Here is a 27269-nt window from a genome sequence, read left to right on the forward strand (position 1 = left end):
GCCCTGGGCCGACAGCTGCATCTGGACTCCAGGCTCGCCCACCCCGGCAGTAACAGAGCAGCATCGCGCAGCAACCTGCCCGCGGTGGGGAAACCGCACTGGCTCCTCGCCCTCATCAGCCGGCCCTCCGCGATTGTGCTTCCCAATCAACGGGCCTTCGATGAAAAGTGCCAAGGAGGTCGCCGGATCCGCCCAAGTGGAATTCCCAAGATGTTTCCCGGGGAGCAGCCTCAGGAACGCGCCTGGACCCCAGGAGTAGCTTCCCGCACCGCTGCCGAGCCTCGGACGCCTCCGCACTTCTGGGGCCCGCGGCCCCGACAGCGTGCGGAGGCCCCGCCCCTCTAGGGCCCGCTCCTCCCCCTCCCCGGCCTCTGATTGGCTGCCCGGCGCGTCAGTCGGTGCCCATCCCCGCCCTACGCCTCCCCCGCCCTCCCCAGCCCGCCTCAGGGAAGCGAGCCCGGGCGCCGGCGGGCGGCCGTCGCGTCTGACAGACCACCGCAGACCACGGGCCGAGGCCCAGCGCCCGTCCGCAGCGCCGCCGCCATGGCGGCGCCAAGGAGCCCCACGCGGGCAAGGGAGCGGGAGCGGTCTGGCGCTCCCGCCGCAGGTGAGCCTGGGGCCGGGCGGGGCCGGGCGGGGCGGGGCGGGGGGCGCGAGCAGGGACCGTCAGGGCGGGCGGGGTCGCAGGCAGCCAGGGACGCGCCCTCCTCGGCGGCCACCTTCGCTGCCTGGTGGGGGCTGGGAATCCTGGAGCCCGGGAGCTGGAGCGCGCCCCTGAGCCGGGCGGGAGTGGGGCGGGGCTGCACCCCCTCTCGGGGGTCGAGCCGCTGTCGGGGACGGGGTAGCATTTGAATAAGGGAGGCCAAGCTGCTTAGGTCGCCTGCCCGGGCAGGAAACGCAGGTTCCTGGAAGAATGCCGGTCTTTGGGGTCGGGGTCCCCTCAGAGCCGCGCGGGGAGCCCAGGCAGCGGCGGAGGTCGCGCCCTGCGCCTGGGAGCGAGCCCGGGGCGCGTGGACCCGCGGGGCCCCGTGTCCTCTCGGGGAGCTCGACTCGCTGACGGAGGGAGTTGCGTTTCGCGCCCTGCTGGCAGAGGATGTGGCGCACACCTTCGCGGCAGTCGAGACTTGCTAACAACACAGAATACTCTGGCTGAAAAAAAATTCACCCAGACGGGGCCGGGCGCGGTGGTTCACGCCTGTAATCCCAACACTTTGGGAGGCCGAGGCTGGCGGATCACGAGGTCAGGAGTTCGAGACCAGCCTAGCCAGCATAGCGAAACCCTGGCCAGCATAGTGAAACCCTGTCTCTACTAAAAATACAAAAAATTATCCGGGCATAGTGGCGAGTAGCTGTAGTCCCAGCTACTCGGAAGGCTGAGGCCGGAGAATTGCTTGAACCCGGCGGGCGGAGGTTGCAGTGAGCCGAGATTGCACCACTGCGCTCTCAGCCAGGGCGACAGAGCAAGGCTCTGTCCAAAAAAAAAAAAAAAAAAAAAAAAAAAAATCACCCAACAAGGGCAGCAGCACAGCCTGGGAGTTCAGTCAGGTGCTGGGTCTCGACGTCTCCACCCGCTGGCTCGGTAGCGGGGTCCTCTCCCCCTCTGAAGTCCACAAAGGATGTCTTCCTAACCAGCCCCGAGAAAGATGAGCATAGCTGCTGCTTGGTTTTGAAGGAACACATTCCTGTGTCTATATTTGTCTGGAGCCCACTAGTGGATTTTGGGAGGATTCCGTTTCCCAAACACACAGTTTGGGCTGCAGGAACTGCAGTGATTATGGCAAATTGGCAGGTGCGGGGATTGTTTATGAATTGCTGTTTTTGGTCCCAGCATGAGCTTTTAATTCACAGAGCAAACTGTTGGGTGCAGTGGAAACACCACCTTTCTGGGAGTCAGAGGACATCATTCTGATGTGTCCTCATCCATAAAATGAGAGCCTCCAGTTAGCTGATCCAGGCAGCCCCTCCCAGTGGAGAAGAACTCTGTCCTACCTCCCACTCTCAAAAGTTTGGAGAATGAACTCATTTTTTTCAACCTTTCTGCACCTTGGGTTATTATAAAATTAGCCACATATTTCCTATGGGTGTATTCATTTGAACTTTTTGTTATGTTATTTTCTTTTCTCCTCCCTGCCTTAGTTTGGCAGAGAAACAAAAATTGGAAATAGAGGCAGGAGCACAGCTGGAAAGGCTGGTTTAGGAGGCAGAAAGGTGCCTTCTCCAGGCTTAACATCATCACCCGGAATTTTTCCTTTCTTTGCACCAAATTCAATGCATGCCAGCGCTGCGAGCCCAGGGAGAGATTCTTTCCTCTGCTCCAATTGTGGGATCTGCAGTTGGTGTGCAGCAGAGGAAGAATGTGATTCAAGGATCAGATTATGGAAAACTTTTTTCTCCAAAACATAACTTCTGATGACTTACAAGCATAGTTTCCCTTCTTTGCCAGTGGTGTTTGGCAAAACAAAAATAAAACCAGTTTTAAAATCAGTTGTCAAAGCTAGTATAGGGACAACTTTTTTAGCATTCGAAATAACAGCAAGTAACACTTGACAGTAAAACCAGACAACAGAAGAAAACCCATAGAAGAGGGTTTTTTTGTTTGATTTTTACTATTTCTTCTTTAAAGTGTTAGGGTATGTTAGGATATTGAAAATCATGGACTAAGCATCTCTGCATAATATTATCGGAAAGACTGTCTGAATCAGAATGTTAGATGCATCGAAGAAACATTGGAAGATCACTTAGTGGAGTGCCCAGAGAAGATGCTGTCATCTATTAGGAAGGCAGGGAGAAGTGGTCATAGAGTGGAATAAGCTCACAGTCGCCAGCACACCTTAGGCAAACCACTGTGTTTGCAGGAAGAATGTGTGCACCCCACACTCTTCCTTGCTCTTCCCACATCTGTCCAGACTCGGGCCATTAACTGTCTTGATTGGCTCAGCTCTGCTGTGGTTCTCTCCACCACTGTCCATCTGTTCAGTGGTAACATTCACATTTCAGCCATGATTTCAGGAACCACAGGACTCATTGGAGGTTCTTAGGGGCTGGTGTTGGGGGAATAGGAATGCCCAGTGTGGAACGGCGCACCCACTCCAGCTATACTTGGAGTTGCTCTGCTTTTTTGTTTCTGTATACTTTTATGTTTGTTTTGTTGTTTTTTGCTGTTCTAGGTAAGGTTTTGTTTGGAGGAAAGAGTTTAATGCTAAATCAAAAATGTAAAAATAATGGTAATGGCTAATGTTTTTTGGTGCTTCTTGTGTCTTAGTTCATTTATTACATGGAAAATGCTTAGAACTGGTTGGTTGTGGTTCTGAGTAAGCACTCAAATGTTAGCTGCCACTACTATTATTAATATTACCTTCTACTATGAAGTAGCTGTTATTTTTTAACCTTATTTGAAGAAACCAAGTCACACACAAACTTGTACAAGGTTACCCACCTCCTATGTAGATGTGTCTGCTAAATGAAAGATACATTCCTCGATATCCTGGATTTTGTTAATCCAAAGCCATTCAAGTAGGCACAACTGTATGTATGAAGCAGATGTTTCTGAGCCACCATAAGCAGGCTTTGGCGTGTTCCCATGGGCAGTGGCAGGTAATCACTAGACAGGCAGGTGAATTTACCTGGTGGAACTTCTGTGATCAAAAGGTGAGTAGGCAGATGGAACTGTTAATAACCCAGTGATTGGTCGGGTGGCAAAAGGAGCGATGAGAAGTGTGGGCGCAAACATTCCCTCCGCATGGACTGCCGAAAGTGTGCTGAGAATTGTGACCTTATTCTAGAACAAGTGCCTTCAAGGTCTTTACTCTCTAGGAGGAGAAGGAGGAGTAGAGGGGGCGCTGGTGGTAGAAAGTGTGTGCCAAGGAAAAGAGGCCTGAGAGCTGCTAGTTACAACTAGCAGCTGCTAGTTGTAACTGTCGAGAGAAATATTTCCCTTCTTTAAAAAATAGTTTGAGGGCTGTGGGGGAAAAAAAGCATTGCAGTTAAAGGCACCCACAATAGAATGCTTAAAACCAAATGGTCCATAGTTGATTTTGTTGTTGTTGTTGTTTTGCCACCCATTTGTCCTATTATACTTCTACTGTTACATTTCTATGAGATGAATAAATATCAAATAGAATGTAACTTTTTTGGTTCCAAGTATTTTATCTCAGTAGAAAGTCTTGACTGGGCATAATTATTAACTTGAAAATGACCTTTTCTCTGGCTCGGGTCTCAGGGTAGACTTAGCTTCATCTGGGAGGCCTTGGCTGGCTCCCTGGCCTGGAGTGGTGTGCTCTCCTATGTGCCTGTAGCACCCAGTGCTTGTCCCTGTCACAAAAACAGTTGGCATTTGGATTTTCTTTAGGGTGCTAGATGCGGAGACACTGACCATAGATAGTGTTATATAATCTTTACAATCACCACTCTGTGATGCTCACAACGGCTACAGAATTTGCTCAAGGCTTCCGCTAGTAAGTGGTGGCCAGGGTAAGCCCTGGCATGGGACTCCACTCATAACAGATTCTTAACAATCTGTCTGCTTCTGTCACGTGAAACAGAGTTCTAGCTTCTACCTGAGAGCTCTCCATAGTTTCCAAGGTTACCTTATTACATTTAAGCTGTTCTGAATTAAGATTGGGTTAACATTTGTATACTGTTGTTATTGTTTGAGACAACTCTTGCAGGTCTGGGTACAGGAGGAGAGAGATTATGAAAAAGTTTTTATTACTGGGCTAAAACTTCCTAGCTTAGTGGTTCCCCATACGTGGCTATTAAAGTCTCTACTTAATTTTTAGAGGAATTATTGGATTAATATGTTTGGTTAGTAAATCCTTCCATTCTCTTCTGTCCATGTGCGTCCTCTGGTACATGTTCAGCTACTTGGTAAGACAATCTGTTTTCAAAATGAGGTTGCATACACATTTATCTGATTTGTAATTAATTTATTGGAAGAAGATTTAAATGGTGCTTCTAAATAAATCAACAGAAAGTTTTTGTATATGTTCTCATTTTTCCAGTAACCTTTTATGCTAGTAATAGTCCATTTTTCTACTTTCCCATTTAATTGGAGCCAGAATAGACAGGTGGCCTCATGTTTAAATTAAGAGGATGATAAAATGTTTATGTTCATTTCTAGGAGACAAAAGCCTGTTGCCTGTTAGTACTGTTGCTGGGATTCCTAGGTAATAAACAAAAATCCCAGAAACTGTAGCACATAAAATGCTATGCTTGATGAATCTCTAAATTAAGAATTTAATAGTAAATCTTTTGTTGTTGATTTAACCATGTTACTATGACATCAAGTCTGTAGAATTCCTGGATAGACACAAAGTTACCTAAAATACCTCAGCTCTTTCTCCTCTTGCCATATTATTGGTTATTAATGAATATTAGGGTGAGTCTTCTAACAGTGGGAGTGATAAATACCTCAGCTCTTTCTCCTCTTGCCATATTATTGGTTGTTAATGAATATTAGGGTTAGTCTTCTAGGAGAGGGAATGATAATGTAGTTGGAAGTCATTCTCAAGAGACTCTTCCCTCAAATCAGAAGTGAAAATCTCATTAAACATCAAGCGTTCACTGTTTCAAAAAAAAAAAAAAAAGCATACCTCCCTGTCCTGTACCCACCACGGTGGAGATGAGCTCTCATCTCTTTCTAGGCTTGGGACAGCCTCGGTGGGTACAAACCAGTTCCAAATGACTCAGGAATGGAGGTGGGCAGTGGAGCTGATGATGGTGGAAGCTCATCGGAGCGTGTACTTTGAACAGTCTGTGTCTGTCCTCTAAGCCAGGGCATAGGCTGTTCTCTGTAGCATTTAGTCTCCAAGTTTAAGAGAAGTGAACTAAATTCCTTCTTGCCTGGTAATGAGAGAATCTGTCCCTAGGTCTTAAAATAACACCTGATACTTTGGGGTTGTATTTTTTGACCTGTGACGAGAAGGCCTCAACTTGCTTGTGAACTCTCTAGAGTTAAGAAAGACTGGGTGCTGTGTGTCTTCCGAATGCACCACGTGGACAGGTCGAAATGCTGCGGAGCAAGCAGAATGGCTGATAGGAAGGGGAAGTGGAAGAGATGGCAAGCCAGTGCCAGCATGGGCTGAATGTAACCAGTCACCGTCTAGATAGGAAGGGCTGGTGGCACTCATGTCAGTGGATGAGATCAGCAATTTGTCATTTTACTTGGCGTTTACAAAATGAACTTGGAGTTTGGTTTGTAGCTAAGGTTAGGTTGGCTGCTCAGCTTGAAATGGAAACATAGCCAATGAAATGATTAATATACATGTTGGGTCCCACAGTTTTGTACCTGAAGCAGTGCAAGGCTTGGGCATATTGATTCCTTCCTAGGAGATCTAAAGAAAAATCCGTTGAATCAAGAGAGAGCTTATTAGATCAGTTTTATCCATGGTATATCCCTCTATTTTTGTTTTTTAAGTATTAAATATTTGTTAGACTCAATTTTGGTTCGTTGACTGTCATGATAGAGGACTTGCAGAGTCTGTGCTTGGTGACCTACCTTGTACTGTCTTGTTCTTCACACTTTGCTGCATCTTCTCCCATATGTAATTGATTCATTTGTTTGAATTTTGAATTTTGGAGCCTATTACATCTCCCTTTCCCTCCCAGTCTCCTTGATATTCCTTTTTCCTCCCCATTTAGCAGCCTTTTTGAAGCTGATTACCACCATGGAGGCCCTTGTGGATAAGGCTCTTTATTAGAACTAGCCTTTGGGTCGACGGGTTTAATAGATCTGTAGGACCCAGCATGAACTTCCAAGGGTCGGGGTATTTGCTGGCGTTTGTCAAGATCTTATGTATCTTCCATACACACTTAGGGCATCTTTTCTGTGGTGCAAGCTTTGAGTAATGTTTTGAGTTTAGTTGAATGTCAGTTATTTCACAACTATTTCCAATCCTGGCCCCAACGTGACTATTCCTCCAACATAACTCTGAAACATATTAAAATAAGGAGGCCTTTGGAGAATGAAGGGAAATGGCAGTTAATGGCCTGGCTTCCTTATGTTTGCTCACAGGGGAGGAAGCTGAGGTCCAGATGGCTCAGCTGTCTAGGACTGGACCCTGAGTTCCTGACTCCCTCAGTTCCCTCCTCATTTCACTACCTTGAAACCATCCTACTAGATGACCACTTCACATTCTCACTTCCTGCTTTATATTTACATGGTGTAATTAAGGGAAGAGAAAACACACTGGTGGTTCATTATTTCTGACATACATATTAAAAGTCAGAAGAGACCACCAGGATAGAGGCTCTTAGTTAGCGTAAGTGTGGTGGAGTAACAGAACAGCCCCAAATAGGTGAATACATTTATTTCTCTCACATCAAAGAGAGGTAGCTCCCCAGGGCTGGGATGATCTCCACGGTGTCAGGGCCCCAGGCTCCTTCCACTTTGTTTCTCCACTATGCCTGGCTTCAATGCTTACTGTCACTTTTGGGTACAAGATGGCTGCTGGAGCATCAGCCATCACATTTACATTCCAGCTAATAGGGAGGAAAAAGGGCAAGGAACACACCCCTCTTAATAAGCCCTTTTGAAAGTTGCACATTCAACAACTTCTTGGCCAGAATTCACTCACACAGCAGTACCCAGCACCCAGGGACGATGGAATGAGCCTTTATCTGAGTAGCCATGTGCCCAGCCCAAACTCAGGGCTTAATCTCGATGGGAGGAGAGAACGGACCCTGGGGGAAGCTGGCAGTCTCTCTCATGGAGACACATGGACGGGATCCTGATTACATGATTCATTTCGTTCATTCAAGAAATATATATTAACTCTCTATTGTGTACTTAGGCACTCAGAAAGCAGAGTGAAAACAGAGTCAGTCCCAGTCCTTAAGGCATTTACTGTCTACGCAGGGAGACAGACGCTAATCAAACACAAACACAATTGTGTAAACTGTGACAAGTGCTGTGAAAAGGACACCGTGTGCTATGAGAGAGGAAAACAGGGATTTGCTCAAGCCTGGGGGTTGGAAACAGAGAAGTGATGTTTGAGCTGAGAGCTGGAGGATGAGTGGAATGAACTAGGGCATGGTTAGAAGGAAGAATGTTTCAGACAGAGGGAAGAGTACAGGCAAAGCAAGGTAGGGAGGCAGGCGTGAGCTCTAGGAGGAAGTGAAGGCACTCCTCATATTGGAGCAAGGGGAGGAGGTGAAAGAAGAGGGAGGGGTCAGGGTCAGACCATGGTGGGGACTGGGCATGGGTAACCAACTGTCCCAGCTTGCCTGGACTGAGAGATGTGCCAGTATGTGGGGCTTTCAGTGCTAAAACTGGGAGAGTCCCAGGCAAACCAGGAGGAGTTGGCCACCTTCCCTGGAGGCCAGGGTAATGGTCAGGTTCCTTTCTTTATTAATTTCAGAGAAGTTGACCAAGCACGGTGGCTCATGCCTGTAATCCCAGCACTTTGGGAGGCCGAGGTGGGTGGATCACTTGAAGTCAGGGGTTCGAGACCAGCCTGGCCAACATGGTAAAACCCCCATTTCTACTGAAAATACAAAAATTAGCCAGGTGTGGTGGCAGGTGCCTGCAATCCCAACTATTGGGAGGCTGAGGCAGGAGACTCACTTGAACTTTGGAGGCAGAGGTTGCGGATCATGCCACTGCACTCCAGCCTGGGCGACAGAGTGAGACTCAATCTGAAAAAAAAATTTTTTTTTTCAGAAAAGTTCCTTTTTAGATAGGCATAGCTTCCAGCCATAGAAAAACAACAGCTGTGACTAGTAAAAGTAACCGCTTACTTTGGCCAAAGGGAAACGGGCACAAAACAGACACACCACTTACTTTTAGTTGGATTACTTGACCAGTAAGATTTTTCTTTATCTGGCCTGATTTCTCCTAATGGTAACTTTGGAAATTGATTGGCATCTGATGATGTATTTGAGATAACAGAAGCAGCTAAGGGTAGGGGATGCTATTACTCTATAGCAGGATTTCTCAACACTGGCAATGTTGGAATTACTGGGGAGCTTAAAAAAGATACCTGGGCCCCAGCCTAATAAATCTGAAAATCCACTGGAGCCAGGGCCAGGGTCCTGGGGGTCTTGATGGAATGCAGATTATGTTTCCAAGGGGTTTGAGAAACTATAGTTCTAAGAAGTCCCAGATGGTATTGATGTTGCTGTCCTGTGGACTTTGAGTAGCAATGTTCTATAAAGTTTGATGAGGTTATTTTTGAAGCCACTGGTCTCCGTTTAGGAGAGCAGATCTATAGGCCCATGTAAAGGTATATGAGTCCATGATAGGAGACAGGGGTTAAAGACTTAGGGCGGGGAGGTGGCCAAGGAGGCTTCGGCAGTGTGGTCCCATCAGCAAGATCACACTGAACCCAGGGGGGCAAATCTTGACTTCTCAGTTGTTCCCAGGGGATGGGTGAGAGGTTATGGGGTGAATTGTGGCTTTATAAGCCACTGACTGTCACTAGTATTCTTGGTTACAGAAGAACCAGCTCCTGAGGTCTCTGGCTAGGATGCTACCATAGGTAATGACCATTTTTTACCTTTCTGACAATTTGTTAGGGTCCTTTCCAGCTGACATCAGTGGCTAGCAGGATGTGGGTCTTTCCTACAAATGAGAAAAGCCATGGAAAGAGTTTTACATTGTAAAGAGTTTTGCACTGTAAAGAGTTTTGCACAGGAGATGATACATCCATCGAATGTTTAAAAAACAAACCCACACTGGCTGTGGAGTAGAAAACAGAACTGGGGAAGGGAGACCAATCAAAAGGATTAGTAACTATTAGTGATGGTGCCTGCCCAAATGATTATGAGTAATGGAAAAGTCACCCCCAGGGCAAAAGGCCTGAGAGTTGAACCAGACCACATGCCACCAAAGCCCTGGCAGGTCAAAGCAGTGAGCCAAATCAGTAATGAAATCTAGCAGAGATAAATGTCAGGTCCTGCCTGGGTCTAAAGATCCCAGAACTGGCCCACATGATCTGGATAACCCTTTGTTTCCCTTCCCATGTTCTGGACTGAAAGGTAGATACAGATGTCAGAGATTAAAAATATATTTTTCTAAGTCAGCTCAGTGACATAAAATCCATGTGTCTTAGTTGTGTGGCCAGTTGGGCTTGCTAGCAGTGCCCAAGCTGAACTCTGTCCTAAAGTTCTAGGCCTCCCTCCCAAGGAGAGGGCAGGCCCAAGGATTCCTTCTGTGCGGGCAGGTCTGTGGGGTGAAAGGGGCTGAGCTGGGCATGCCGTTTTAAAAAAATCTGCCACTCAGATCAATCTCTCACCTTCAGGAAGGAGTAAAGGCGGTAGTAGGGGAGCCAGAACCCCACCTCCAGGAAGGCCTCTCCACCGGGAAACTTGAGAGTGAGTGAAACCCCTGGCCCTCTCTTCCCTTCAGAAGATGGGGAGACACACCCCAGCACAGGTCCAAAGGGCTTTAAGCTGACAGCAGGTTGAATGTGAGTCAGTAGCTTTTGGGTTGTTTGTTTGTAGCTGTGCAGTACAATCACAGGCTGCATTGCTGTGAATGTATCATCTAAAACAGGGTCAGCAAGCCACAGCCCATGGGTCATATCTGGCCTGCTGTTTGTTTTTACATGGCCTATGACCTCAGAGTGGTTTTCCCATTTTTAAATGGTTGGGAAAAAAATAAAAAGAATACTACTTCCTGACATGTGAAAATTAGATGGAATATAAATTTCAGTGTCCATATATAAAGCTTTATTGGATCGGAGCCCTGTGTGTATTGTCTGCGGCTGCTTTCCCTGTGTAAGGGCAGAGCTGAGTAGTTGAGACAGAGACCACATGGCCGATGAGACCTAAAATATGTACTCTCTGACCCTTTTCAGAAGACTTACCCCTGATGTAGAATGAAGAAGGTGGTCACCTTGTTGAATTCTGTCCTGGGGATCACACCCAGGACATTGTGTTTGACCTGGGGTCTCACATTAACTGTGGAATGAGTTTAGAGAAGACTGACCAGGACCACGAAGAGACTCCCCAAAGATATCATGTAGGGACTGGTTGAGAAAACAGGAGCTGTCTAAACTATAAGAGAGAAAGATGCAGAGTGGAAATGATGGAAATGATAGAACTTCGAAGAGAATTACTCAGGGGAAGGCAGTAATGTACAGTGGTTAGTTCAGAGGGCACAGCTCTACATCAAAACCTGGGCGTTCAAGTTCAGACTTCTACTTGTTTTCTGTGCTTCAGTTTCTTCACCTCAAAAAATGAAGCATTCCTGTTAGAGCTCATCAGATGACCAGATCCACAGTGAATTAAGATTCAGCATTTGCCTTAGAGGTGTTAGTGGGAAACAGTCATGAATACACTGAACTAGCCTGCAGTGTGGACATATTGCTGAGGGAGCACTCTGGGAAGCCTAAAAAACAAGTAGAATTCTGCCTTTAGCCCAAAGCATTCTGCAATCCCATGAGAAATGTAAAAGGTCGTCATATGGAAGAGGAATCAGACTTGTTCTTCATAACCCCAAGCAATAGATTCCAGAGTGGTTACAGATCTGAACACCTCAGTCTCTTGCTTAAAACTCTCAGAGCCTTCCCTTGCTCTTCAGTTAAACATCAGCCTCTTGAACGGGACCTTCAGGCTTCTCCAGCCTCCCCTCACTTTCCTTGCCTTGCAAGCTCCTGTCCAGCCTTGGATCTCAGCTCAGTCTCATGTCCTAGGGAAGCATTCTCCAACCTCATTTAGCTCGGATTCCCTTCTTACAGTGCTTGTGGACCTGCATTCCTTTCCTCTGGAGCGTTGCCTCAGTGGTGCTCTGTTCCCACTAGGAGTCTGTCTGTTAGTCCCTGCCAGGAGAATCCAGTCGGTTGCATTTATAATTGTAGCATCAGCTCTTGACACTGTGCCTGGCCTGCGGGAGGAGCTTAATCTGTGTTCGTAGAATAATGATCAAAGTTGATCAATAAAGAGAGAAACAGTCCAAAAAAGGGAAAAAGGAAATGGACTCCCACAGGATGGAGCGAGTTGCCAGCTGAGAGGTATGTAAGCAGTGGTTGGATGACAGATGGTGGGAGATGGTAGCCAAATGGTTTATATTCAGATAGTGCTTTTTTGTTTAATTTTGTTCCAACCCTGTGCTATCACCACTTTTCGGCCATTGGAGTACCTTCTTGGGGTCATCAAGGCTAAGTGATTAGTCCTCTAGCTAGAAAATGACAGAATGAAGACAAGAGTCCTTTGCTCATTTTTGTCGAATGAGTTGTCTCTCCCAGGCTGAGGAGGCCTGTGTGGTTGGATAAAGCAGTGGCAGTGCTGGAGTTCTGTGACTCCACGGGGAAGGAATTACAACTTCCTCTTTAGTAGTAGCCTATCTCATCTATAGCTTTTGTGGTTTTATAGTTGGGTGGATTTTTAAAATGCAGTGATGAGAAAATGAAACTTACCTTTAAAATGATGGGTTGCATTCAACATCTCTAGAAGATGTGCCCAGTCAAGAGATGTGCCCGACTCTCAGCTGTGATGTTATTAAAGAAAACACACACACAATCCTCTCAGTGTTTGGCCAGGAGCAGCTTCCTGTCATATTTATTGATACTTTCAGTTTAGTGGGCGCCTTGGGGGCAGTGTGCCCCATCCTGGGGGGATGGTGCTGACAGCATAAGTGGGTTGCATGACAGCCTACAGTTGAATGTCTTAGTGGTCATGACTTTCAAGATAAAATCCTCCCACTTGGTGGTTCTCTTTCTCAGTGATATTGATCTCGTAGTTGTTGGTTATTGTATTCTACTAAGTGGAAGACTGTCATTTCGTATTGAGCAGAATTAATACCTGAAATACAAAAGTTCAGATGGTCCTTTGAGTTTAAGGATTTATTAAGAGGGTGTTTTTTTTCTGAATATCTCCCCCGTAACTGGTAGAAAAACAACCAACTAATCTATGATTTTGCAAGAACCAACACAATTTAAACTTACTCTTTCACACTGCTGTGCTAACTTCTAGAAATCTCTTGAATCTCCATGTGCTCCAAATTATTTAGAAAACTTGATGGCCTAACAGGATTTGTTCTGTGTGTTTTTCCTTCTGTTTGTGTAGTGCTTAATTTATTTGTTTAGACTAATGTACAATATTTTGCTTTATTCTTGAGCTGAGTTTCTCAGAATTAAACAATCAGTTCCCACACTGAAGGCTCCCAGCCTTTCCCTGCAGTCACACTGAGGCCTAAGGAGAAACTAAAAGCCTGTGAGAGAGGTGACCTACTGGGGAATGGAGGTGCTCACCCAACCAGCTGACAGGAGGACACTGTGTCCCCAGGCCAGGGGGTCCCTGTGGGCAGGGAGCGTGTCTTGCACTTCACTGCCTCCCTGCCTGGCATCCAGCCCAGGGGGGAAGAAGTGTGAGGAACTGGTGAGGGGTCTGGGGAAGGGAGCGGGCAGCTCTTCCCAGCCCGTCCCTATCTGACTGTTCCATTGGCTTCAGTTTATTCCTCTGTGCAGCACTTCCTGCCCTTGATTACAAATGACCTAAAAGCCATATTCACCTTTTCAAAGGGAGCAGGGTTCCATGGCACAGCTCAGAAAAGTGTGAAGTTTCCCCAGCACCTCAGGAGTCTGTGTCCTCTGCTTGCTCACCCACCCCCATCTTCCTACCTCTCTTGCCACAGAGTGTCCTTTCTCACCCCTCCCTTGAGTTCCTTCCTATTCCATCAGCCTCTCTTCACCACTCTGTCTTCCATCGTCTGCTAACTAACCATAATAGGACATTGAAGCAGATAGAAATACCTGTTGTGTTTATTAAATGTAGTACTTCTACCTTAAGTTCTTTTAGCCAGATGATTTCACTGTATGTATATTTCTTCACTTTCTCTGCTACCTCAGACATCTAAATTAAATTGCCTTTATGTCCTCCCAGCTCAGAGTTGATGTCCCCGCTCCCTGGCCTGCTCAGTAGCCCTGGAAAGACCACCTCTGCTTCAGGAGAAAGTCAGTGGGCTAGATGCAGGTGACAGAGTCTGTGTGTAGAGAGAAAGTGTGGAGGTACTGATATTGTATATACCATGAATAAGATCAGGAGAGGAAGTAGACAAGGTTGAGGACTATGCAGCTGGCCCATGAGGAAGTAGAGATAGTACAGATTCTGGAAGTTTGAGGCAAACCAGACGCTGCTGAGTTTCCATGAGATAGAGAGACTGTGATGTCCAGGACAGTAGGAGCCTCAGGCTCCTGGGGTAGAACTGCTGTTTGCACGATCACTTGGTTTCCGGCTCTTCAGTGTCTTTTAGTTTTGTTTTCAGGGTTTTGGGGTATGTGTGTGTGTGTATTTGGTTTCCTGTTTTAATGTTTGAATTACTTCAGCTTTGGTATATTGTAGAGAATGGAAAAAAAAAACAGTAAGTAGAATTTTACCACCAAAAACGGTGCTTTTTTTTTTTTTTTTTTTTTTTTTTTTGTAGTTCTGACCAACAGTCTCATCTGCCATATATAGTTTGAGTGATCACAGATCAGATTTTAGTTTCTGATATTCACATTGTTGATTTCAGGAGGTCCTGGTGTAATTCCTCTAGGACATGTTCACTGCTGAAGCATTACTTCTGCTTGTGTGGGTCGGGGTCCCAACATGCATTAATGCTGATGACTAGGGGGATGTATGAGACCTAGGTAATACACTTTGCAATATAACAGACATGCATTGTGCTGTATGTATGGTCTCATTTCAGCCACCACCCAAGTGGTTCAGCCCAAAAATATTGAAAAGAAATTTCATGTTTTTGTGTATCTTCACAGGCATTAAAGAGGATCAAATCCATAATTTCTGGCAACACTGCTCTTTTCCGCTTCCCCTTGCAACTTCCTTGTGGACTTGTGAAACTTCACTGTGGACCTGAGGCTCCTACTGTCCTGGAAGTCCCCTTGTGGGCTTTCTGGAGATTCTTTTTGCCAAAACTTGCTCCCCTCCCAACACACTCCTTTTTGTTCTTTTTTTATGTAGAATGACTGAATTCGTGGAGGTGAAACCTTTTCTCCCTTCCTGTTTCTCTGAGTCCCAATCACCAAGCCTTCCACAGGCATCCCTCTCCAGGGATGAGGCGGGAAAGCTGGGCCAGGGACTGCAGAATTCTCCTTGGCAGGCTGGTGGAAGGGGGACCCCTATGAACCTTCTGATATCCACAATTTTATCTCAGTTGTATTCGGGGAAATGAGATTTGATGCTGGAGGTCATCAGAACTGTCATTATGACACTGTTTTGCAAGATGTCTCATTACGGTGTTTTCTTCTGTATCATTTTTTAGTTGTAATTCAGTTATTAGCCCAGGAAGGATAAATTTTTAAAAATTTTCATTTTAAAGAGTCTTAATTTACTTGCTATAGCAATATTAATTTGAAGATTTCCTCGGTTCCCTAATTCAGAAGCAGGACAGCCAAGTGGTAAAGGAGGCAACTTCTGGCATCATGTTTTTGTTCATTTTCTGTTGTTATAACAGAATACCACAGACTGGGTGATTTATAAGGAAAACAAGTTTATTTCCTGCAGTTCTGGGGACTGGGGAGTCCAAGAGCACGGCAGGCACCAGATCTGGTGAGGGCCTTCTTGCTGCATTGTAATGTGGTGGAGGGTGTCACGTGGTGAGAGGGTATTAGCATGCAGGTCAGCCACCAGTCCTGTCATGGGGGCCCCATGCTGATGGCCTTATCTAATCCTAATTATTTCCCAAAGGCCCCACCTCCAATCATCATATGAATTTTGTGATTAAGTTTCCAACACATAAAACTAACATGTGGGACACATTGGAGACACATTCATACCATAGTATATCACATTGCTCCTGTTTTTGAATTCTGGCTCTTCTACTTACTGGCCGAGTCCCACTGGGCAATTATTTAATTTTTTCCCCCTCAAAGTTTTCTCTGCAAAATAAGGGTTACTAGAGTAATAACAATAAAAACAATAATTCGTGTTTATTGGGTACTTATGGTGTGTGTCAGGTATGGTGCCAGGTGCTTTCCCAACATTTACTTTCAGTCTCACAGCAGCCCTGAGAGGTGGATCCTGCTGTGCCTCCTGTGTTGTGATGCAGTGATGATAGTAAGAGTGACCATGCACTGAGCACTCACTGTGCACCAGGCTCTACTGTGTGCTGTCTTCATTCCTAGATTCAGAAACTGAGGCTTAGGGAGGGGAAATCACTTGCGCCATATCACATGCTGCAGTATGCAGGGCCAGCATGGGGACCATGTTGTTAGACTCTAGAGACTTCTTACTGCCTGCTCCATGGCATGGTCACAGGAGTAAATGAATTAATTCCTGTAGAACACTTAACATAGGGGCTGGCACATAATAAAAGCTTAAACTGTAGCTATTGTAGCTATTGGTGAAGTCATACTCTTTCCTACTAAAACGCATTTCTCCTTTGATACAGAAGCCCCACTCCTAATGTCATCAGTGAGCAGCTCGTATAGATCCTATACATGGCTATATGGCCATGGCCTGCTTCCATGTGACTTCACAAGTCCTACAGAGTACCCTCCCATCCACCTCCAGATGGTTCTCTGGTACCCTCACCAGCACCCCCGTGAATAGGCTCCCTGGCCCTTCTTGGCTGGAGTTACTTGACAAAACAATGTGGACACATTGGGTAGAGGGAGACCAGGAGTACAGGCATGTGTTCTAGGTTTTTTTTCTGACGAGTTGATCATATCACAATCTCTTGGATTGTAGGTGGGGTTGAGATTTGAGGGTAAGGGCATGTGGTAGGAAGAGTATATGTGAGTGGGGAGAGCCATGGTCTGTAGCGGGTCCCCATGGAGGCCTGGGAGCTACAAGAGAGGCCCTGTGCTCAAGAGAGATGGCCCAGCTTCAGGGTCTCACCTCAAATTCCACAGGGGCTAGTTGGTAACTGCCAACTGGTAGGTTCCTGGGTTGTAACTGCAGCAGGTTAGGTGGAGCCTGCGACAAACGAGAGCATGTGTCCGTGGAGGGGGCAGCAGCCATCCCCACTTCAGTGACTGCAAGCCCTTCACGTCCACCCACAAGTGAGCACCACCCTGTGGGAAATAGGCAGATGCTTTCAAAAGGCCTTCAGAGAAGAAGAGATATGAACAGCCGGTATACAGGAGAGCTTTCCTCGTAAATGGAGCCTAAAGTGAGAAATCACACCAGTACTGGGGTTTAGGGAAGTAGGTGCTCTCGTGTATGTGATGAGAGTCTGTGGCAGTGTCTGTCAAAACTGAAAATGTGCACACCCTGTGACCTAGAATTTTCTTTTCTTGAAATTATCCTATTAAAAATCTACCACAAGGACTGTTAGAAAAGCATATTTGCCACAGCATTGTTTGTAAAAGTGAGAAATGGGAAATGATCCAAGTGTTTATCAATAAGGCAGTGTTAGGCTGAGGCGGGAGGATGGCTTGAATCTAAGAGTTTGAGGTTGCAGTGAGCTGTGATCATGCCACTGTGCTCCATGCTCCAGCCTGGGCAACGGCACAAGACCCTGTCTCAAAAAAAGGCAATGCTTACATTTAGGACAGTTTATACTGAAATATTATGCATTATTAAAAAGAATAATGTAGATTTATGTGTGCTGATATGAGAAGATGTCCAACTTTTATAATGAGGAAAAAACTAAAATCATGTTATAGTCCATTTTTCTAAAAAACATTTGTACCTACAGTAAAAGAAAGTATGTATCACGTGTGTAAAATTCTAGTTCTTCCATGAATTTAAAGCTTCACTAAAAATATTTGCATGTGTCAGAATTTTTAAAGTTGAAAAATCAAGCTGAATTAATAAAAATCTAAATTATAGACGTAAAAGGCCATATAGCATTACATTTTTAAGCTTTCATAAAAAGTTTTACTAAATGTCTAGGTAAGAATAAATATATAATGATTTGAATAGCTAATTAACTGTTCTAAACAGATAAGCACTTGTTTTTGAAAATATCCTTTTAAGTAATTGTAAATGTATCTTTAAAATTTGCTAGTGTTGGCCGGGCGCCATGGCTCACGCCTGTAATCCCAGCACTTTGGGAGGCTGAGGTGGGCAGGTTGCCTGTGGTTGGGAGCTCGAGACCAGCCTGACCAGCATGGAGAAACCCCATCTCTACTAAAAGTAAAAAACTAGTCGGGCATGGTGGTGCATGCCTGTAATCCCAGCAACTGGGGAGGCTGAGACAGGAGAAGCACTTGAACCCGGGAGGCAGAGGTTACGGTGAGCCAAGATCACGCCATTGCTACTCCATCCTGGGCAACAAGAACGAGATTTCATCTCAAAAAAAAAAAAAAAAATTGCTAGTGTTTTTTTCTTTATTTGCTGGCAAATTATTTCTTTATAAGTGTAAATATCACATCAAATATCCAGATGATAAAAAATGTCAAAATTTTAGATTCTACATTGATGAGTCTTTTACTGTAGTTAATCACTGGAATTTTACTAAATTATGTACTGTGGAGGAAATTATTTTGCAATGAACCCCAGAAGTTTGGTCATTATTCAAAGTCCTCTTTCTCATTTGTACTTCAGCATTTTATGTGCTCAAACATAAGGAATCTACTGAACATAGCAAAATATTACAAGTGCACTGTTTGAACTCTCTAGGCCTGTTAGTTTTCTCTTTTGTCAAATCAGGAATCACAGTGTATATCATATGCAGCATCACTAAATAGATCTCATGACTCCTTTTAAGTGGTCTACTTTCTGGAAATGATATCTATGTGCCTGCTGTCTGAGTTACTTGCTCTGTGCTGCTAAAGTGATGCCATATGTTATGGCCTGTAATGTTTCAAAAATATATAAATGGGCAGAAGTGGATATTGGAGACTGATATGGTTTGGCTCTGTCCCTACACAAATCTCATCTTGAATTATATAATCCCCAAGTGTCATAGGAGGGACCCAGTGGGAGGTAATTGAATCATGGGGCTGGTTACCCTCATGTTGTTCTCATGCTAGTGAGTTCTCACGAGATCTGATGGGTTTTATAAGGGGCTTTCCCCCCTTTTGCTTGGCACTTCTCCTACCTGCTGCCATATGAAGAAGGATGTGTTTGCTTCCCCTTCTGCCATGATTGTAAGTTTCCTGAGACATCCTCAGCCATGCTGAACTGTGAGTCAATTAAACCTCTTTCCTTTATAAATTACCCAGTCTCGGGTATGTCTTTATTAGCAGCATGAGAATGGACGAATACAGAGGCGTCTCTGGAGGCATCGCTAGACGTCACCTGGTTTGACTGCCTGCAGTGTATTTGGGTCTGGATTGAATCCCTGTAATTGTGTATGGGATCCAATTCAGATATTCAGCAAGAACCAAGTGTGTGGCAGGCATTGTGCTAGTGCTTAAAAATTTTGTTCCATCTTTCCCTAGCCAAGTCAGTGTTTTCACACTCATTGTACAGTCAAGAAAATTCAGAAGAGGAGTTATGTTGCCATAGTCACACATCAAATAGTAGAGGCAGGTTTTGAGTTCAAGTCTGAGAGATTCTGAAGCCCATACTCTTTATTCTTCTTAATTTTGTGGAACAAAGATGGTCTTGTATATGATGCTGATTATGGGAGAACCATAAAGAAATTAAAAATTTCTTTAATTTTTGGATTGAATTTTTAAATACTTTAAAAATATTTATGTAAATCAGTGATAGATACTTTGCAGGTAAAATTATGCAATCTCTCTCTGCATTTTTTTTCTCTTAAAGCAAACTTGTGTAATTGTGATGTGCTTTTTTTTTTTTTTTTTTGTAATTTTCATAGGAAGTGACCAAGTTCACTCCTGGATGCTAGCTACAAGCCAAGCCTTAGACACTGTCTGGAGAATGGCAAAAGGCTTTGTGATGTTGGCAGTTTCATTTCTGGTGGCTGCCATCTGCTACTTCCGGAGGCTACATTTATATTCAGGGCACAAGCTGAAATGGTAGGTCACTGTATCATCCTTAAATTTCAAATATATCTTTACTATTCAAAGCAGAATTCTGATATTATTGTTCCCTTTTATCTTTCAGGTGGATTGGATATCTGCAGAGAAAATTCAAAAGTAAATATTTTCATTCATTTATTTCTTTATTTTTAAGGTGCAGAGAGGGTTCAAGAAGGGAGAAGAAAGGGAAAATTAACAGCTTTTTATTTTTTATTTGGTCCAGGGAACCTCAGTGTGGAGGCAGAGGTTGATTTACTCAGTTATTGTGCAAGAGAATGGAAAGGAGAGACACCCCGTAACAAGCTGATGAGGAAGGTGTGTCTGTTTTTAGAGGGTATGGGAGAAATAGAATTTGTCTGTCAAAATCAGGAAACAAACATTCCCTTCTGCTTTACTAAATCCAGAGATCCATCAGTACCAAAATGTGAGTCAAGTAACAACTGTGGCTCTAACTCAAAAGCCAAATGGCTGTTAGACCTTGGCTTTGGGCTTTTACCTGGAGCTCGTGCCCTCAAGGGCTCAGGTCGATGAGGTCTGTAATTGCAGGAAACTCAGGCATTGTGCCTTTTCATCACCCTCCTGGCCAGGCCTATTAAACATCCGCATGTGCAGTGGAGACTGTCTTTGAAAAGATCAGGCACCCTGATGTAAAATATTTTGAGGATTTTTAGAATTTTTATTGGACCAATCTTGGTAAATATCCCCAGCAGTGCTGCCCAATCTTGCCACTAGCAAAAGCAAAAAAGGGTGGAGGGAGTACATATAAAGTACTTAGCATGGTCCTAAAAGTATACAGAGTTTTTCACTGTGATTAGGTCGCATCCCTTATCTGCGCAAGGTGACCTTCCCTGGCTCTGCTTCCAGGATTTATCATCTAAAATACACCTGTACAAATGAGAGTCACTTTAAAATTACATGCAGTCATATTCGTAATTTGTCATTGTTTCTGTTGTCCACTTTAGTTGGGGGGAACACCTCACTGAAAATACAGTGAATTCACTTTATTTTCTTGTCCAGTGGAATTAATAAACAACTTTCTCTTTTTATTGTATTAGGCTTATGAGGAGCTATTTTGGCGGCATCACATTAAATGTGTTCGACAAGTAAGAAGAGATAACTATGATGCTCTCAGATCAGTGTTATTTCAGATATTCAGCCAGGGCATCTCTTTTCCATCATGGATGAAAGAAAAGGACATTGTTAAGGTATGTCTTCCCCCTGGAAATGTGGGAAATGTCATGTTGACAATAACTGCAACTCAGGCTCCTAGTCTTTGGGGGCTTTGTACTCAGATGACCATGAGATTGAAGAGTTTTTTTGTTTTTTTGAGACAAGATCTCACTGTCACCCAGGATTGAGTGCAGTGGGGTGATCATGGCTCAGTGCAGCCTTGACCTTCTGGGCTCAAGTGATTCTCCTATCTCAGCCTCCTGAGTAGCTGGGACCACAGGTGCATGCCACCACGCCCATGTAATTTCTGTATTTTTTTGTAGAGACAGGGTTTTCCGTGTTGCCCAGGCTGGTCTTGAACTTCTGGGCTCAAGCAATCTGTCCACTTCCTCCTCCTAGAGTGCTGGGATTATAGGTGTGAGCCATCATGTCTGGCCAGAGGAATTTTAAGAGGCCATTTAATCCAGTCCTCTGTCTCTCATGTCAGTTGCAAATAAACCATCTCAGAAGATAGTCATTATCTGTGTTTGTTTTTAATGCCACCATCTTTTCTTGAGGGGCATCTGTTCTTTGATAAGTAAGGTGATCAAGCAAAATTCACTTTTTTACTCTATAGTTAATGAGAGTTTTAATAAGTGCATAGTTTGTGACCACCCCAAAGATTCTCTTGTATACTTTGGTAGTCCATCCTCCTCCTACCCCAGCCCCTGGAAACCACTGATCTATTTTCTGTCCCTATAGTTTTGCTTTTTCCAGAATGTCATATAAATGGAATCATTCAGTATGTAGCTTTTTGAATCTGGTTTCTTTCACTTAGCATAATGCATGTCCAATTGAATGTGTCTGTGAATTTGTATTTCATCCTTTTTTATTGTTGAGTGGTATTCCTTTACATGAATGTACTACAGTTTGTTTATCCATTCACCAGTTGAAGGCCATCTGGATTGTTTTTAGTTTGGGGCAACTATAAATAAAGTGGTTATAAATAGTCTCATACAGGATTTTGTATGAACAATAGGTTTCATATTGAGGGGGTAAGTAGCTAGGAGTGAGACTGCCTGCTTGTATGCTAGGTGCATGTTTAACTTCATAAGAAACTGCCAAGCTGCGTTCCAAAGTGGCCCAGCCATTTTGTATTCCCACCAACAATGTATAAGCAATGTTTCAGTTGTTCCACATTCTCATCAGCACTTGATATTGTCAGGTTTTTGTTTTTAGCCATTCTAATAGTTGTGAATTGGTATCATTGTGCTTTTAGTGTGCATTCCCCAATGAGTAATGATGTTGAGCATTTTTCATGTGCTTATTTGTCATCCCTGTTATCTTCTTGGAGAAATGGCTATTCAAATCTTTTGCTCATTTTTTATGTTTTTTTTTTTAAATTATTGAGTCTTGAGAGTTCTTTATTCTGAATACAGTGCTTTGTCAGATATATGATTTACAGATATTTTCTCCAGTCTGTGGCTTCCGATTTTCTTAACAATGTAAGGCAGTGCATTCTTGATAAGTAACCTGAGTTTTTATTTTAAATGCAGTATGTCTAATATAGGAACTACATTTAAGGATAGAGGTGCAAAGAAATATAAAATATATGTGTGTGTATGTGTGTGTGTGTTCAATTTTCTTAATATCTTTTATTTAAACTTGTTTCTGTTAGTTCCATTTCATCTAGCAAATGCTTGTCAAATATATGCAATGTGCTAGCCCGGTTGCTAATTGCTGAGGACAAAGATATAAAAATACAACAGAGGCCAGGAGCCGTGGCTTATGCCTGTAATCCCAGCACTTTGGGAGGCCAAGTTGGGAGTATCTCTGGAGGCCAGTAGTTTAAGACCAGCCTGGGCAACAGAGCAAGACTCCATCTTGCCAAAAAATAAAAAAATGTAGCCAGACATGGTGGTCATGCCTATGGTCATAGTTACTTGGGAGACTATGATGGGAGGATTGCTTGACCCTAGGAGTTTAAGGTTACACTGAGCTATGATTGCACCACTGTACTCCAGCCTGGGTGATAGAGTGTGTATTAGTCTGTTTTCATGCTGCTGATAAAGACAATCAAGATGATACTTGGGTGGGGACACGGCCAAACCATATTATTCCACCCCTGGCCCCTCCCAAATCTCACATCTTCACATTTCAAAACCAATCATGCCTTCCCAGCAGTCCCCCAAAGTCTTAACTCATTTCAGCATTAACTCAAAAGTTCACAGTACAGTCTCATCCAAAACAAGGCAAGTCCCTTCTACCTATGAGCCTGTAATCAAAAGCAGTTTAGTTACTACCTAGATGCAGTGGGGATACTGGGTAAATACAGCCATTCCAAATGGGAGAAATTGGCCTAAACAAAGGGACTACAGGCCATGCAAGTCCAAAATCCAGCAGGGCAGTCAAATCTTAAAGCTCCAAAATGATCTCCTTTGATTCTGTCTCATATCCAGGTCACACTGATGCAAGAGGTGGGTTCCCATGGTCTTGGGCAGCTCCGCCCCTGTGGCTTTGCAGGGTACAGCCTCCCTCCTGGCTGCTTTCACAGGCTAGTGTCAAGTGCCTGTGGCTTTCCCAGGTGCATGGTGCAAGGTGTTGGTGGATCTACCATTCTGGGGACTGGGGAACGGTGGCCCTCTTCTCACAGCTCCACTAGGCAGCACCCCAGTGGGGATGGGGTCTCAGTGTGGGGGCTCCCACCCCACATTTCCCTTTCACGCTGCCCTAGCAGAGGTTCTCTATGAGTGCCCTGCCCCTGCAGCAAACTTCTGCCTGGACATCAAGGCATTTCTGTATATCCTCTGAAACCTGGGTGGAGGTTCCCAACCCTCAGTTCTTGACTTCTGTGTACCCACAGGCCCAACACCACGTGGAAGCTGGTAAGGCTTGGGGCTTGCACCCTCTGAAGGCATGGCCCTAGCTATACCTTGCTTGGCCCCTTTTAGTCATGGCTGGAGTGGCTGGGATGCAGAGCACCAAGTCCCCAGACTGTACACAGCAGAGGGACCCTGTGCCTGGCCCATGGAACTGCTTTTTGCTCCTAGGTCTCTGGGCCTGTAATGGGGCGGGTGGGTGGGGGGCGGTGCGGGTGCTGCTGTAAAGGTTTCTGACATGTCCTGGAGACATTTTCCTCATTGTCTTGGTGATTAACATTTGGCTTCTCATTAGTTACGCAAATATCTGCAGCCAGCTTGTATTTCTCCTCAGAAAATGAGATTTTCTTTCCTATAGCATTGTGAGGCTGCACATTTTCTGAACTTTTACGCTCTGTTTCTCTTTCAAAACTGAATGCCTTTAACAGCATCCAAATCACTTCTGAATGCTTTGCTGCTTAGAAATTTCTTTCACCAGATACTCTAAATCATCTCTCTCAAGTTCAGAGTTCCGTAAATCTCTAGAGCAGGGGCAAAATGCCACCAGTCTCTTCATTAAAACATAACAAGAGTCATCTTTGCTCCAGTTTCCAAGTTCCTCATCTCCACCTGAGACTACCTCAGCCTGGATTTCATTATCCATATCATTATCAGCATTTTGGTCAAAGCCATTCAACAAGTCTCTAGGGAGTTCCAAACTTTTCCACGTTTTCCTGTCCTCTTCTGAGCACTCCAAATTGTTCCAACCTCTGCTTGTTACCCAATTCCAAAGTCGCTTTCACGTTTTTGGGTATCTTTTCAGCAGCACCCCAGTCCTGGTACCAGTTTACTGTATAAGTCTGTTTTCACACTGCTGATAAAGACATAACTGAGACTGAGCAATTTACAAAAGAAAGAGGTTTAACTGGACTTAGGGACAGATCCATGTGGCTGGGGAAGCCTCACAATCATGACGGAAGTCAGAGGAGCAAGTCACATTTTATGTGGTTGGTGGCAGGCAAAAAGAGAAAGCCTGTGCATGGGAACGCTTCTTTTTAAAACCATCAGATCTTGTGAGACTTATTGACTATCATGAGACCAGCACAGGAAAAAGACTTGCCCCCACGATTCAGTTACCTCCCACCAGGTCCCTCCCACAACACATGGGAATTCAAGATGAGATTTGGGTGGGGACACAGACAAACTATATTAAGTGAGACCTTGTCTTTAAAAAAGAAAACAAAACAAAACAACCACAACGGAGATTCCCAGGCTCAGCAAACTGAGTAGGATGGGAAAATGTATTGGATACCTATGATGGATTAGACTCTTACATACACCATAATCTTATTTAATCCTAACAAGAGTCCTATAAAATGCACAGTATTATTGGTATGTTACAATGGAGGATGAGGCTAAGAAGTTAAGTAATCCATGCCGGTTAAGTAATCTCTCAGCTGGTGAGTGACAGCCAGGTGTGAGCCACAGAGTGCATCATTCTAAAATCCACCTGTTCCCTGATGTAATATACTGCCCTAACATCATTTGGTTAAAAATAATTTCTAAAGGGCTACATATAGTAAATTTGGTAACTATTTTAACAAAAAAGATTGTTTCTATGGACACAATTCTATGTTTTCATCACTTGTGAAATTGTAAGAATATGATGTAAAAATAACCTAAGGCACAAATCTAAAAGAAGGCAATATACTTAACTGTTGCTATAGTCTTTTAAAATAAAGATTGCTAAATGAGGTAAGTTTGGGCCGGGTGCTGTGGCTCACACCTGTAATCCCAGCACTTTGGGAGGCCAAGGTGGGCAGATTGCTTGAGGTCAGGAGTTTGAGACCAGCCTGACCAACATGGTGCAACCCCCTCTCTACTAAAAATACAAAAAATTAGCTGGGCGTGGTGGCTCATGCCTGTAGTCCTAGCTACTCAGGAGGCTGAGGCAGCAGAAACGCTTGGACCTGGGAGGTGGAGGTTGCAGTAAGCCGAGATCACGCCACTGCACTCCAGCCTGGGCAACAGAGTGAGATTCCATCTCGAAAAAAAAAAAAGATAATGTTGTGTGCTGTGCTATACAGCAAATTGTGTGTAATAAACGTTCATATGCTAATCATAGTTGGCATCTACTTCCTTTTCAAGCTTCCTGAAAAACTGCTGTTTTCACAAGGTTGTAATTGGATTCAGCAATACAGTTTTGGTCCTGAGAAGTATACAGGCTCGAATGTGTTTGGAAAACTACGGAAATATGTGGAATTATTGAAAACACAGGTAAGTGTTTGTGGGGGAAATAAAAAGACTAGGAATAAAAGCACATATCCCAGATAGAGCCAGTTTTCTCTGATGTCAGGGACATTGCTTCATGTTAGGAAAGTAAGAAGTGCAAGCAGAAATGCTTCTAGTAACTGATGATTTCCCTCCTTATCCTTCCTTCTCCTTCAAGAAGTGAATGAGAGCAACATTGTTCTACACGATAATTAGGCCCTATAGGGTCGGGGGCTTCTATGGGCCGGCCTGCAAACCTTACCAATCATGTACCTTTGTTTCCCCAGAAAAATGTGGTGCAAGTTCCAGGCAAGGTGCTCAGAAGTGCTCTCCTGGAATGCACCCCATTCATAACTTGGTAATGGCACAGATGTAATAATTTGACTAAGACTTCTTCCTGTCTTTCAATAATGACACAGATTTTGGATGATCGAAATGAATCCTGAGCCTACCACTAGCTGGGTTACCTTGGGAAATAACCTTTCTGGTCCATAGTTTTCTTATGTATTAAAGAGAAACATCAATAGTGTATATCCTGTACCATTATTGTGAGGATTCAATGACGTAATACACAGAGAGCTTTAAACTGTGCAGAATACACGGTGAATGTTAAAGCACGCTAGCACTATTCTGTGGAATATCCTTTGTGTAACCCATCCGTCCTAAGCAGTTTTGGAAAACTGACTTGCTTTGTATTTAACTAGTAGGTGATACTTTTTGAAAAAAATATTTTATCTAAACTAATTTCTTATTGTAAACGTTTTATGGTCAGCTTAGGCTTCTATAACAAAATACCATAAATTGGGTGGCTTAACCCATAAAGATTGATTTTTCACAGTTCTGGAGATTGGAAGTCAGAGATCAGGGTGCCAGCACAGTGGGGTTTTTGGTGAGAGCCCTCTTCCTGTTTTATAGACAGCTGTCTTCTTGGTGTGTCTTCACATAGTGGAAGGAGAACTAGCTAGCTCTTTGGCCTCTTCTTATAAGAGTACCAGGTCCATTCATGAGGGCTCCACCGTCAGGACCTAATCACCTCCCAAAGGACACACCCTCTAATACCATCACCTTGGGATTAGGGTTTCAACATAGGAAGTTGGTGGAGACATGTTCAGTCTACTGCAGTATACTTTTATGGTTAAAAAAAATCAAACAGTGCCGAAAGATATAAAGTGAAGAG

At 44.3% G+C, this 27269-nt stretch overlaps 1 protein-coding gene across 1 annotated transcript in view; it reads left to right on the top strand.

Annotated features, from left to right (window-relative positions):
* Window positions 1–448: 448 nt before the first annotated feature.
* Window positions 449–27269, top strand: part of OTULINL (OTU deubiquitinase with linear linkage specificity like) — a 28988-nt gene continuing 2167 nt past the window's right edge. Inside the window, exons 1-6 of the mRNA XM_008975441.6 lie at window positions 449–607; window positions 19652–19811; window positions 19900–19931; window positions 20038–20129; window positions 20870–21019; window positions 25970–26098. Of these exons, the coding sequence (XP_008973689.1) occupies window positions 544–607; window positions 19652–19811; window positions 19900–19931; window positions 20038–20129; window positions 20870–21019; window positions 25970–26098 (627 nt within the window). The 5' untranslated portion in view covers window positions 449–543. The remainder of the gene's footprint in view (window positions 608–19651; window positions 19812–19899; window positions 19932–20037; window positions 20130–20869; window positions 21020–25969; window positions 26099–27269) is intronic.

Source organism: Pan paniscus, chromosome 4 (assembly GCF_029289425.2).
Source record: "Pan paniscus chromosome 4, NHGRI_mPanPan1-v2.0_pri, whole genome shotgun sequence".
Classification (NCBI taxonomy): Eukaryota; Metazoa; Chordata; class Mammalia; order Primates; family Hominidae; genus Pan; species Pan paniscus.